General features: G+C 41.0%; 1 protein-coding gene across 3 annotated transcripts in view; it reads right to left on the bottom strand.

Moving 5' to 3' along the window:
* Positions 1–1670: 1670 nt before the first annotated feature.
* The window catches only part of bicdl1 (BICD family like cargo adaptor 1), a 28242-nt gene continuing 14863 nt past the window's right edge, over positions 1671–15049 (bottom strand). For 2 of the 3 annotated variants that reach the window (XM_023342723.1, XM_023342722.1), the window contains 7 exons: positions 14322–14468; positions 12793–12972; positions 12492–12710; positions 11055–11198; positions 10041–10171; positions 9275–9395; positions 1671–6056 (listed from right to left, as the gene is read on the bottom strand). In XM_023342723.1, the coding sequence (XP_023198491.1) occupies positions 5889–6056; positions 9275–9395; positions 10041–10171; positions 11055–11198; positions 12492–12710; positions 12793–12972; positions 14322–14468 (1110 nt within the window). In that variant the 3' untranslated portion in view covers positions 1671–5888. Of the gene's footprint in view, positions 6057–8221; positions 8340–9274; positions 9396–10040; positions 10172–11054; positions 11199–12491; positions 12711–12792; positions 12973–14321; positions 14469–15049 lie in introns of all 3 variants that reach the window. The other variant, XR_002753502.1, reaches the window with a different exon arrangement.

Below are 15049 nucleotides of genomic sequence, written 5' to 3'. Positions count from 1 at the left end.
TTGATTTTGGTCCCGAGTTCATTTGAGCAATCTCTCTGGGATTTTTCTGAAGATGGTGTAAAGTTTGAACTGGTGTTTAGATTGGTTTTGAAGCCTGGCGAAAGCAATAAGGAAGCAAAAATAATTACTGTTTAATAAATAGTGCACTAAATATACTGATATGACTAACTTTAATATTGTCGCCTTCCTAAAATAATGGCTTACGTTTTTTTGTTTTTTTTTTCACCATGTTGAAATGACATGTCTCCTTTTTTTTTCTCCAAAAGATTTAGACAAAAATATTAGTCACCTGGCAAAAAAGAAAACAACTTAGGCCATTTTTTAAGGTAGGTCACAGTATATCTTTTGTTGTTCTGTAAAAAAACAACAAAACAGCAATTTTGAAAATTCTAAAAAAAAAATAAAAAAAAATCAAGAAATATAGCAGCTTCTCTCATCTAGAGGATTTCTTTTGGCAACTTTATTTGTTTTTTGAATGTTTTTGTAAATCTGGTTCCCAACAAAATTTTCTTTCATCCTAGCGTCCAGATCCATTTTGGAGGTGAAACTTTTTCATACGTCTTTTTTTTTTTTCCTTTATATATTCTTGTTCTAACACCAAAGGCATTTTGCAATAAGTGATATTTTGGTCTCATCTGGGTGAAAGGAAAAGGTGCACCGGGGATAATGGCAGCCTTGTCGAGCAAAATCCATTCAAGGGGCGACCAGAGGTTCATCAAGAGTCACATTCTTGCTGTGAAGCCACTCCTGAGCTCCTGACGTGTCGAACCCAGGAGAGAAAAAACTCCGCTCTCGCTCAGTGGTCCGATGTCCTCTTTTCAGATGAAAGTAAAATTTGCATTTCATTTAAAAAAATAAAAAAAAATCATTTTCTAATTGATCTTCTGTAATATTCAAATTTTCTGAGGCACTAGATTTAAGGATTTCATTTTCTGTAAGTCCTATTCCTTAAAGTTACACAAAATGAAGGCTTGAAACATTTTAACTTGGTGATGAACCTGATCAAGACAGAGTTTTACAGGTGTTTGCTATATTATTTTTTTAGATTTGCAAATATTTTTAACCCTCCCGCAATTTTAAGAGATGGGGTCATTTGGACCCCATAACTCTTTTATGGCGCTGCACTGATTCCATGTGCGCGTTTCTGATTGTGTGTGTGTGTGTGTGTGTGTGGCTTCGGGAACTGACTCTCTGACCGGACAGCACCCCAACTCCTCCGCCTCCCCGCTGTCCAACCATCATTTGCAGCGTTCCTCCTGAGCATTGCGCTAATTAAGTCATATTATTTCCCACTGTCACATAAAAATCCTAATAAGATACAGTAAAGTTTGTGTTTGTAATATGACATTTAGTCAAGTTTAGGAAATGATGGTGGTTAACAAACATTGGATGAAAATGTCCACTGAGTCTGAATCTTTACATGAAATATTTACTCAAAACTACAAATAGTTTTATGTCCTTTCAGAGACAAACATGTTTTTTTTTTTTTTCTTTTTTGCTCATTTTTAATCAGCAACAATTTTCACAGTATATAGTCAAACTGCGGCGGGTATATCTGATGCACTGTTTCTGTAATTGAGCAGAAGGATTAAACGGATCAGCAGCTCCGTTTGTCCGACTGTGGGAACCACAAACACAAGCGCTTCCAACTCAGTGAGACTGAGACGTGAGGATTTGTAAAGAGTTTATTCGTACAAAAACAAGGATGCTAAGAAAATTGCATGATAAATATTTTGAATAGCTTGAAGTATTTTGTAACTAAAACAGTGCCGTCAGTCAGTGGTGAATGGAAGCACTCGCACGGAGTACAATGAGCCCACCGAAAGCACTGGATTCGAAAACGACGTCGGGGACGAGCAACACAAACGCACTCAATGGGATCTCTGTGTTTCCCACTGCGACACACACTTCAATCTGTGGCGGCCGGCATCAGGACGCCCAGCCAGACACACACAGACACTGGACATGTTTTCAGAATTCATTCAGTCTGCAGTGTCGGAGACAAAATCAACCAGAAAAAAAACCCCAACAGACAGCATTTACATCAAAATAAATTCAACAGAATCAAACGTCACGTTTTTTTTCTTCTTCTTTTTTCCTTGAAGTTGTGTCATAAAAAAAAAAATCAAAACAAAGAAACTGAAGTTTAGTTCTTGTCCCAGTACTGACTCCAATATGTTGGCTAATGTGATTATTGGTTACATAAAAACACTGACAGTATTATTGTGATCATCTCTGCTGGCCAGTGTTATGTTAGAAATTAATGTTTGAGGTTACAATGTTTTTCATTTTAAATTGGGCTGATTGTGCCGTTTTGCTTTCCCTTAAAGAAAAATAGCGTCTCGTTTCGCTATATAATTTATGGAGTCAATTGTTCTATCAGGACAATATTGATAAAAAAATAACTTCTCAAGTCTATCTTTTGTAAGTAAATGCTTACACTAAAAGTGATTATTCACTAGTCTGACTAAGACCTGGAAATAATCTACTGGTTAATTTTCAAAACTGTTGTCTCTTGAAATGGCTCTTGCAGGGACTGTCCATCGTTGAAGTTATGTTATGTTTTTAAGTTGTTAATATCTTACCTTAATTCTTACGTATAGTACATAAGACTTTCATTTACTAACACATCCAGATTATTTGATCCTGGAGGCAGCTAAGAGCCAAGATTAAAGTGAAATTCTGACATCTTAAAATTCATTTTACTTCAAAAACATCGAGGTTTATGCAAATTTGATCATTTGAGCCTGTTAATCATTGTCATGTTTGGCTTGGATACTTATTTACAAAAAAATCTGTTGATTATATACATCGATTGTGGAGGTAGGATGTGGAGCGGCGCTAAAAATCTTCCTGACTACTCAAGAGATGAAACATGGAAATGTTTCCGGTCAGTATAACTGTCTGACACAGAGGTTTTAGTGTACACCACTGTAACTTTTATGCCTTCATTTTTTATTAGGTAGGTTTGTATAAATGCTTCACATGTTCCATTCTCAGTATGTTTCACAGAGGAAGACAGTTGGTGCTGCACAGCCTCCAGCCTCCATTTTCCTATAAAGACTTAAACCATCCAATGCAATGGTGACAGTTTATGAAAAAGAAATATGACAGAGTCACTTTAAATTTGGCGTTGGCTCTTCTCAGACTAGCCGTTAGCTTCAGGCTCTACGATTAGCTGGTCTCAATTTATGCCAGATGAAGACCCTGAGATAATTATGTACTGCAGTCAAGATATTAGCTGCTTATACATTTTTAACAGAACCTCAGTCCCAATTCTTTTAATTTTAGGTCATTACCAATAGCAGATTACCTGAAAATCACAAGCCCCATACATTAATTAGTATACTTAACTTTTAGGGCTGTTTATTCGTGCCAGCTAGCTTTAAATAAGCTAGGCTATCTTATCTCTAAAACCAGGGACACAGCTAGTTAGGCTCTATCCCTGAAGCATCAAAGCTCTATAGCTCGATAGATTTAAATGTGGGTGGTAACATTCACAGTGATGCTAAAATATAAACTTTAGCTAGCTGCTTACACCCCTTTCTAAATTCCAGTATTTGCTAACATAAGGCAAATTAAGCTAAGCTAGATCTAGCTAAACAGCTGTTTACATGCAGAAGCATTTAACTGCCGGAACAAGGAAATAAATAAATACAAGAACGGTATCTCGTTATAATGAAATGTGAAACTCATAAAAACTTGAAAGTTTCTCATTATTAGCAAGAAGGTTTCTTCTTTTAGTGGGATACTGCTCCTGGATTTATTTACTAGCTTGGCCAGTTAAACACTTCCGTAAAAAAAAAATAGAAGAATATATAACTCTGTTTGTTTTCGTATAGACCATTTAAATGTGCAGACATTTTAGAATTTCGTGTTTAGGTCCGGTAAATTGCATCATATAGGTAGAGAATTTGAATAAATAATTTGAATTTATGGGATTTCTCTCATCGTGTGACACCAAACGACAAAAGAGGAAAGAAAAAGGAGCCAAAAGATGCCCGTTCCATCGAAGGAGTTTCAGTTCACAAGACACATAAAAACAGTCGACAAAAACATTGTACAGATATGTCTTTCTACAAAAAGATTTTCTGTCAAAAAAGTATGCTTTTTCTTATAAATATATCATCCAAACCTATTTGTCATTTTCATTTTAAAAAAATCACTCTTTGGGTTGATCCTTCCCAACAACCAGCTGAGATGACGTGAAGACACCTGCATAGGTTTGCACAGCTCCATTAAACACGCACAGACATGAGACATTAATGTGCCACACGGAAAATCCTCCAAGCTCAAACATCTGAGCTCGCTTCGTTGCGTTTCACCAATGGAGTCAGAAATGTCCCCCAAGTATGGAAGCCCGCAAGCTAAGAAATCAAAGTGCCTGTGAAGTATTGAAGCGAGAGGAATGGAGGTAGACCATCTCCACTAGGAGTGACTGCAAACGGTCACATTGAATGCTGACAGCTGTGGTGCACTGCTTTTCACCGGTGGAATTCATAGTTATTGTTCATATAATAAATCCTAATCCCTTCTCAAACTGATGTAAACAAGAAATTTGGTCAACTAGGAAGATGGCTGACATCCCGGAGACAACACTGAGCAGTGCTTTTTCTTCAAATGATGTCCATGATGTGAGCAGTAGGAAAATAATACCACTAAGCTAGATGTAAGGAGTTCTATCACCCCCCATAAAGGTTTATTCATCTGTCAGGGACGAGGATGGAGAGTCTCTTGAGGTCGCGACAACATCCCACAAACTGAAAAGTTTTTTTTTTTTATTTAGTTTTCCTGGTGTTTACAATAAAATTGTTAAAACACAAATTATAATTTGTGAAATTTCCCACAAAACTGGTGCCAAACAGTCAGGGAAAAATCCCAGTCTAATTGCAAAATATAAAACCTCAACACAGCCCAGGAAGCGGTTCTCAATAGACCCTCTGTACTTAGCAAATAATGTAGAGGGGGCTGGTTTTTATCAGGCTAGCTGCTTTGTTTAAAAAAAAAAACAACAACTTGCTTTGCATTTAGAAACTCAGTCTGAGATCTACTGCAATCAAAGCAACTAGTTACAATAGCTAAGATGGTCAGAGGTTTCTTGAAGAAAAACTATTTTTCTTTTTTTAATTTACACTTTTAGAACTGCATTTTTAAAATGCCCATAAGTCTGTCCATCAATCCATCCATCATCATACACCCTTGCCTATCTCTAGTGGTCTATGGGTCAGAGACGGGGTCACCATGGACAGGTCACCAGTCCATCGCAGTGCCCGTAAGTCATCCCCTCTATTTATATTCTTCCATTTGGGAATTGACCTTTTCCAGTTGTGTTGAACACACCATGCTCTGTTTTTCCCCTGACACATGAATAGACCTGAGAGACTCCCCATCGTTGTGTCACTGCCAGAACTTCTCTTTATACTCTGAGCTCTAACTTAATACTTCAAACTTCTGCCTTTCCCCAGCCTCCTCGGCCTGATAACTGAGATGCATACTGTTCATGCTGTAGCGCTGTAACATTGTTCTCCACCTCTACAGAGTTGGCAGTGGGTTTTGTAGGCACTACAAGGAAACCTTCCTCTATGGAGGTAAACTTTGTGACCCTGTCCTGTTCTGTAAGACCAGAAAGCGAAGCGCTCTTTAGGGTGGATTGCTGAGCCAAAGCCTCTGGGGAAGTGTTGATTTTTATTTTTACCTTCATTCCCTTTCAGTAAGGAGCAGAGCAATGGGACAGATAAAGTGCAAAATGATCTGAACCTCCCCCCCCCCCCAACATCAGTGCCTGCCTACCACCGCCTGTCTTTGGCTGAGCTGTTTACCCATACACTCCCTCACCTCCGTCTGTCTCTGTGTCTCTTCTGTGCTTTAAGGGCCAGTTCCGACAGGGCTCAGTTCTTTTTGAAAAAAGAGAAAAGTCTCTTGTCCCGCTCAGAGACGCGGCGAGCTCGCCTCGGGGACTGACTCCTCGACGATCCGGACAGCGCGGCGTGGACCGAGCGCCACTCGTCCTGGTGCTTGTCCATCAGCTGCTGGTCAATCACTCTGTGCATGTCGTCCTACGGCCAGAGACAGCAAAGTGAACGAGAGAGAAGGGAACCGCAGGGAAACATAAACAGAGATGGCGCCAGCCTGTGGGTGGAGGTGGGGGGGGGGGGGGGGGGGGGGGGGGGGGGGGGTGAAACGTTGGAGACAAGACTGGACTCTGTCAAGTTAACTGCTGGTGTAATAATTCAAGACGTACTCAAACACTAAGTCAAAATGCTTAGTGTTGAGGTCTAATGTAACTCACAGGTTAAGTTAAAAAGGAATATAATCAAAGCAAAAACTAATACCGTTTAACAGCAATTACTAAAAATAGTTCTATTCTATGAATTTATCCGTTTTCTTCCATCATTGTGGAAGAAATTTAGCTCAAATTTTGTGTCCTGTGTTGTTAAGGTCACTGAGACTCGATGTCCCACCACAGCAGTTCCTCCAGGTTGAGTTTGGCTAGGTTGTTGCAACTCCTGAGTTTTCCTTCTGCAGCTATTCTGTCGTAGTTTGAGGCCATTAGCTGCGTCTTTGTTACAAATGTGCACAAAACTTTGTCGGTATTCTGCTAATGTCAAAAAGACATAATTTAGCAGTTGCTGTGTTTCCATTGCATAAGAATAAGTGAATAAATGTGTTCACGTAATAAGTTTATTAAAAAACCCGCCGCCCTCCCACCACTTCCTGTTGTCTTCTTCGTGGTTTGCAACAGTGGCAATATCTGGTTGTGATTTGTGTGATGCAAAAAACTCAAGTCACTTTGGACCACATGGCTACCAGATTTAGCTGAGACGTCTAGGAATCCCTGTTTAGACGTAACAAAACATGCTCACATGGACGGTTCGTATCCTTTTCAACATTTGAGTGTAAGACAAGTTAACTTTCACCTGCTGCACATTGAGGAGTGTGCACAAACATATTTTTCACAAACTCTTAATATATACTTAAAAATTAAACTATTTATTAGGACTGATTATTGAAATAATTGTCAACCAATTTAGTAATTGATCGTTAACTGGAGTACAGACTCAAATGAAGGCGATGTGCTGAAAGGACAGATTCACAGCAATTAATCCAGAACTGTACAAAAAGTAAGAACATTTTTCATTCAAGACTTTAAGTATGTTGTACCCAAAACTCCTCAAGTGGTATAGTTTCAGCTTCACCTGGTTCGAATTCTGTGGAAAACAAATCGCCTATCTGGCATCTTTTGCTTTCCAATTATTGGTTGGTTAATCAAAAAATACCAGCTCTGGACCAGCTCTACACCCTCGGCAGGGTCCTGGAGGGTGCATGGGAGTTCGCCCAACCAGTCTACATGTGTTTTGCGGACTTGGAGAAGGCCTTTCTGAAGCTGCTAGCCCCGCGACCCGACTCCGGCTAAGCGGAAGAAAATGGAGAAGATGGATAATCTAAAAATAATCAACAGATCAGCCCCACACTGCATGGATAAGTCGAGCATAAATGCCTGAGCTTTTCACATGTTGATTTTGGAAGGATTTTTTCCCCCCCTGTAGATGCATCGTTTGCTACAAATGATCAAACATTCACTAAAGGAATGTTATGTTACTGCATATTAATGAAATGTTTATCTTTCTATTTGAATTATTTATTTATTTTCATCTTTTAATGTAGTTGTAATGTTATATAAAGGTACCATAATACAGAATGTGACAGTTTTTTTTATCCGATTGATCAGAATAATCTATAACTAATGTAATTTTTAGTTGCAGCACTACTGTTTATATTTATAGGCTTTCATGTTTGACATGTTTATGCTTAAAAATAAGTGTGGTCATTGTGAACTACACAGTCTCCTATTTATGTTTGGCTTCCGGCCACCAGAGGGCTCCGACAGCTGGAGGACGATTAAAAAGAAAGGCTGGGCACATACAAACACATTTTCCCACAACAGAAACACATTCAGTGCCAGCTTGTATGTTAAGCAGCACCAATATAAAACCATTGGTCACTAAATTGTGATTGTCTATGGATCAGTTAAGATGACCCCAGCCCAGTCTCCAAACAAAACTTACAGTGTTGCAGTAGGGAGAGAGAGAGAGGGGAGGTGGAACAGGGATGATGAAGGCTTGGATGGTTCTAGTAGCCTGAAATGAGCAGATCTTCAGCATGAAATGACTCGGCGTGCCACGGTCAGGTTAGAGCGGTGAGACAGCGGCTCAGGGCTCACCTCTAAGGCAGGAGGGGGGGAGACACCACGGGGGGAGAGAGGGCGGTACTGAAGTTGAGAAAGGCCACTAGATCAGAAACCACAAGAGCCAAACAGTAAAGAGCCCTGAGGAGGCGAACTGTGGGCGAGGAGAAGAGAGGAGAGAGCTGCCGGTTACAGAGGAGAGAGGGCGGGGAGGGAGACGGTAAGGTGTCCCCCTACTGGGCGCCAGCACACACAGCAGGCAAATATTAGGGCAGAGATTCTGTTAGCGGATTTAAAGCTACACTATGTAACTGTTTTACAAAGATAGGTTTTTCACATATTTGTTAAAACTGCCACAATGGTGTGACGAAACATCAAGCTCCTCCTCCTCACAGCACTGCTGCTGGCGAACTGATGATGAAAACATGTAAGCCGTATATGTAAAACTTTCTTTGGATTCTCCTTTGGACTGCACTGCTGCACTTTTGTTTTGTGTTTTGTTTTGTTCTTAAAAACAAAAATGAATGAATATATTTTTGGGGGGAGAAAAAAACAACCAATCAATGCCAGGAGGAAGGTTTTAGCGCCGTCAATCAGGCTAGTGTATGCACTGCTAAATGTCCTAACGGCGGAGAAACGACTTGCAGTTTCAGGAAAACCGTTTATCCGCCGTGATCAGTTGCTATTCTAACTAGCATTAGCATTCATGGCAGGGTATGTTGGTTGTTTCTGACCGGTGTATTACTGCACCAGTCACTGGTAGCACTGGGAGAAGGCAGAGGAGCTTTTTCACAGATTATTTGCCTTATACTTTACTGTCACGGCATAATGATGATTTTACCAAATATGTAAGAAAAAAAACAACTTTTTGATAGAAGTTACACACTGCAGCTTTTAGTCACAAATATGAAACCACTTAGAGCAATGGAATCGTGATGAGGAAGGTTAGTCTCAGTTCACTCAAATGGTGAATAAATGCACTTAAAAAAGCTGCCTGAACAGGTTGAGTTGCACTACATATACAAAGTTTCTACTTTCAATTTTGAAAAAAGCTGCTCCTTTGTTTGCTTCCTGTCCTCTCTGACCCACCTGCCAAGCCTCCAGCTGCTGTGACAGGTTGAGTTTCTGCTGGATGGAGTCCAGAAGCTGGCTGTTCAGAGACATGATGTCTATTTTACATTTAGCCAGCTCCATTTCCACAGCTTTCTTCCTGCAACGCACACACCCACACACCCACACACACACACACACACACACACACACACACACACACACACACACACACACACACACACACACACACACACACACACACACACACACACACACACACACACACACACATTGAGTAAGAAGACAGGCTTCAGTATTTTTACATTTGCAAAAACAAAAGCACAAGCTTCGTTTGAAATTGCTGGCAATATCTACTTAATGCATTTAAAATATGAAAGCAAAGATTAAAAACCCATTTTTACATCAAGTCTCAAGACGACATGTGATCGACCAACACAAAGTAGTTTAACTAGAGCGTCCAGTTAACCGTGAGCATCTTCATGAGACTGTTATACAACAACAGAGGGCTTTCAGTCAGAAGCTTCTTCAAGCAGCTGTAACGCAGACTGCTACAGGCGAACCTTCCAGCTCAGCATCAGCAATCTAAATATTTAGTTTGCAGCTAAATGTTTGTTAATTTAGAGCTAAATAAACCTAAATATTGCTGCTGTTTTGTTTTTCTTTTGCTGCCTAACTTTACAATGGCCACCCCGCTTATAACGAGTCAACATAAACCTCTTAAAGTACATTTAGTTACATCTGTATGGTTTGTGTCGGTGTGCTGTTCTGTGATTGAGCCTACTTGGCGATGGCGTCGTCTCGGTCTCTGATGGCGCTCTGGAGCTGCTCACTGGGTTCTCGGACGTCCGCCATCGCCCTCATTCGCTCGTTCTCTTCCCTCAGAGAGCAGATCTCAATGGAGAGCAGCGCCATCTGGAGGTCGCACCGGAGAAATAGAGGGGAGTTGAGAGATGAACGCCTTGTGCATTCCAAACAGCTCGGTTGGCACGGTTTAGCGAGAGTGCTGCTCATGTGTGAAATAATTATTTGACCCAGTTAAAGTGCAGCTGACGTCAGACGGATGTTTGCAGGACTTGTTTTCGAGCAAAGAGAAGAAAGTCGGTTGCCCTGGAGGAGTGGAGGCAGGTTGGAGTCATGTCCTACATAACAACCCTTCATGAGTTTCCCCATCAACTCTGCTATTCTTGGACCTTAGACAGGCATTCCTTTAGAAGAAACCTCTGCATATGAGCTACCTCGCAAAACTCTGAATAAAGTCCAACACAGTGAGTGAAAGTGTTAAAGTGGCAGTATTGTGTATTTTCCAGCCACACAGTGGTATTTTATAGCATAATCAAGTAACTATGTTAACTTCAGTTGTTGTGAAAATTCCATATATACCAAATATGACAAAAGAAATTAAACTTTGTAATGTAATCCCTTTAAACTGGGCTTCTGCCTCTTTAAAACGTCCCGCTCTTCCTGAAACTCCGCCTTCAGTAACTCATCATGGCTCCTATTAACCCTTTAAGAATGTTTTTTTTGTTGGTTTTTTTTTTACCAGTGGGGGAGTCACCCAGCTCGGATACCTCTGCTAGGAGGAGGAGCTGTGTCTCGAAGGCGGAGTTAGATCCACCCAAGCGTTTTGTACAGCTGAATGGTTGCTACGGAGATGAAAGGATTTCTCAAACGTGCACAAAAGAATCAATGCGACACTACAGGAATGTTTTTGATGAGGGAGTAACACAACATGATGCCGAGCTCAAAAGCATTGATTTTGCCTGACACTGCCCCTTTAAGTTGAGCATCAGAATACCTGATTGTGCATCTGCAGCAGCTCCTCTTCGTTGCCGCGTGTTTTGTGCTGCTCTGCTTCATAAAGCTCTCTGACCTCCTGCAGTTCTTCTCCCATCTTCCTCACCTGCTCCTCTAGTGCCTCCTCATCACTGCGCCGTGAACCCTTCCAGAAGGAAACAAAAACCCACTTCACAACACACACCCTGGGGAGGTGTACAGTCACAGCTCAGATGTCAATAGTGCTTCTTCTTTTTTTTTTAAAGGAGTTCAAGAAAAATATTGCGAATTGCTGTCAGTTTAGTTTAGTTAAACCAGCCTTGATTATTTATAGTTTTGTACGCACAGGAAAGACTGAAAGCACTATTTGTAGCCTAAAAATAAATCTGGGAAATGCTTGCACGTCCAGGTCAACATTAGGTTGCGTTTGTGTGCAAGCGAAAGATCAGAAAATGTCTAAACTAGGTTTTTTGACTTTTACGAGAAGTCCAGATGTACTGTAGGTGTCTTCAGCTGAGATTGATATGCATTAAAGAAAAACAGAAAACATAAACACAAAGCAATGTCTCTGATAGTTGAGTTGCACCACCACAAAACTGTAAGAGTTCAATTAACGTCTACTGTTAAACCCTGGTAGATTTAGATTTCAATCTCTTCAAGTTGCCAACATGATTCCACTGAGTGAATGTAAGGTTTCAGAGTTGTAATTCAAATGTGATGGAGAAGCTGGAGGGAGCTAAAGATCAAAGTCCATCAGTATTATAAGAACTGTCTGTTTACTGTAATGCTGTAATTATATTATTAGTTACTAGGAATGTAAAAAGTATAGAATTTTTGATATGCTATTTTTAAGAAAATATAAATGACAAGTGGATAGATTATTACTCTTAGAAGTCGTGTTTGGTCATGTCCACTCAGGACTTGTACTCATGTAGCAGGGTCTTCATAAAAATAAGTATCTCCACACACCATTGTTTCTATGCACATGGATTCACACAAATCCGCCCCTGAGCATTGTTTTAAACATGCCACACCCATAGGGGGCAGTGTAGTGCAAAGTTAAAACGTATGTCGGTTTAGATTGAACTACTTTTAACTAGCGTATTAGAATATAGAGTTAATAAAACACAAGACGGCGTTGATTAGGAATCATGCCACAGTAAGTATTTGTTGCAGACTAAAGCACCGGACCTTAAATCTTCGTTTTTCCCACAAATACAGTCTTCTCAAATATCCGGTTTGGTTGGAGGTTTTCAGTAATAAATAAATGCATACAAATTTGTTTGTTTTATCAGTTAGCTTTACCCTGAATGACAACAAGTTATGCACTGCGGGGAAAATATTTACTAGCCCCTGCCTCTTAAAAGAACCTCACTCAACTTAAAATAAATAATAATAATAATAATAATAATAATAATAATAATAATAATAATTTAGAATTTGAGTTCTGATTCTTTACCGTAGACTCATTCCCATCCAGCAGATTCTGTGTTAGCCTCCGCAGCTCTAACAGGCTGGTGTGAAGGCTCCCTGTAGGCACATCCTTCACCGAGGACGTCTCCGAGGACTCGTCCATGGACGAGTCGGTGGAGAGTGCCGAGTCCGTGACATCGTTTCCTCGGAGATGGGAACAGAGCGAGCGAACTTCGCAATAGGCCTCCCAAAGTTGTAGACGCAGCTAATAACGGGAAGCGTTTAGATGTTAACGTAGATGCTTTCAGCTAGCAATGCTACACGGAGAGCGGACGAGTCGGGGCTACCTGTTCCCTCTCCTGCTCCTGCTCCTCCTGCTCCATGCTCTGCTCTATCTCACACAGCAGGTTGGACGGGTGGGGGCTGAAGGTTTGCAGACTGTGCTCCTCCGTCAGCTCGGCCAACTTAGCCGTCAGTTGTCTGTGGGACACCTGGGCCTCCTGAAGCTCCAGCTGGCTTTGTCGCAACTAGGCATAACAGAGCAGTTAAAGTCTTTGTTGCTATCATCCATCTGAACAAAAAATGTCAGTGACGTACAAAAAAAAAAAAAAAAAAAAAAAAAAAAAAGATTTACACAACCGTGTCTATGATGTAAACGTTTCCCAAACTTTACAAGTCTTAATGGTGTCCTTCTGCCCGAGTCTATATTACTGTGAGTAGAGATCAGGTGAAGTGAAATGGAAATATTTGGAAAGCAAATAAAAGTTGATAAAAAATAATGACCAAAATTATGATCTGTTCTGCTGCAAAATAGTCTGGTAGCTTCATTTCAGTTAGCTTGTTGTTAGCTTGAGGATAGTAATTCTGTGTGAATTAGGAGAGCAGAAAGGTGCTATTGGCATAACTATGGTTACCGCCAACGTAGGGCTAGTCAGGGGTGTCAAACTCCAGTCCTGGAGGCCCACTGTCCTGCAACTTTTAGATGAGCCTCTGCTGCACCACCTGAATAGAATACTTAGGTCATTAAGACTCTGGAGAACTGACCTACACAAGGAGGAGCCATTTCATTCCAGTGTTTTGTACCTGTGGCACATCTAAAAACTGAAGGACAGCGGCCCTTGAGGACTGGAATTTGACACCTGTGGGCTGTCAAACTCAAACAAATATGGCTGAAAAACATATTACAAGACAAGCTTTTCATGTCAGTCGATTGATAATTATAGATTTTTTAGTTTTGTTTTAAATTTCTGTGGTGATGTAACCTTCCCTGTTTCATCCACAATTTCCTCTCCAAGTCTTGTACTCATTTTCTCCCTTTACTCCACGCCTTGTATTAAAACAGGCAGCACAGAGGTCCTTTCCCTCCACGAAAACTATAACTAAATTATTTTCTTATTTTACACAGCTTGTTTTAACATCTGGGAAAGGAACTTCCCAGATAACGGTGAGCGTTTCCACCGGTCTGTGTCACACCAGTAGCGTGTCACCCTGAGACCTTTGCTGCGTGGCAATGCCTTAAGTTGGAAAGGGCTCAGTGATGAAATCAATACAGAATGAGATCAACAAGGTAAAAATGTTAAATTGTGGATTCAAAAAACTCAGTCACACTGAAACCTGACTGCCTCTTTGCAAGAACTTGATCTATTTCCCAGTAAAAAGTACTGAAACGGTTACTATCGAACTTCACTACACCAAAAACACAACTGACAAAAACAGCTAGCACTGTTCTGCTCCTGTCTAGTTGTTTTCTGCTCCAACAAGACAGGAGCAGAAAAGTTTGTGGAAAAGCAAACAAAATCTTGTCGCATTCAAAATGTTTGGTCCCAACTATTGAATTAAACTAAATAGCTATAAAGCCCCTTTGGCCTGGATTCACCTGAAGGTCCTTTTCGTGGCGCTGCTTCTCGAGCACCAGCGTCCGCTCCCGGAGGTCGTCCACGGTGTTCTGCAGCAGCTCGTTCTCCTCGATCATGGCGGTCACCCGGCGCTCCAGCTCCATCTTCCGCTCCGACAGCATCTTAATCTAACATGTCACACGGAGGTGGTTAGGCGCTACCCAGCGGAATACCATGAGCTGAGTGGAGAAACTTGGTTGCTTGCAGAAAATCAAGTCATGGAGCTGATTAAAGGCTACATTTGGTTGTTTTTATTTGTTTTGGGTTTTTTTTCTACCTCTGGAGCAAGCTGGGCTCTTGCACAAGATTAAAAAGTACTCCCACTGGTCTGAAGAATGTGTGTTGCCTAGCACGAGCGTGGGTGTCGGTTGCCACCCTCGTCCTCAGGAATGCTCTGGTATCCTTAAGCATCTACACAAAGCTTGGTATGAGCCTGTTCATTACCCTGCCAGTTCAACGGCCTTCAACCGAAGCCTTGCACAATAACAACCGTTTTCCCCCCTGAATCTGCCCGAACAGCTCCCTCCCACCCCCATTAAACAAAAATCACATCTTGTTCCTTTTTATCCCCTGACCTACATCTGGTAACCTACTTCACAAGGCGGCCGCTCGAAATCGGATCTGTTGTGCTTCTCTGCCGTTAGAAGTTCTACGCTGTCACATCCTGGGTTTTTACCTTTTTCAAAAATATGTGTTTGCATGAGAAACA

The sequence above is a fragment of the Xiphophorus maculatus genome, chromosome 11 (assembly GCF_002775205.1).
Source record: "Xiphophorus maculatus strain JP 163 A chromosome 11, X_maculatus-5.0-male, whole genome shotgun sequence".
Classification (NCBI taxonomy): Eukaryota; Metazoa; Chordata; class Actinopteri; order Cyprinodontiformes; family Poeciliidae; genus Xiphophorus; species Xiphophorus maculatus.
This window is presented reverse-complemented; position numbering and strand designations above follow the sequence as displayed.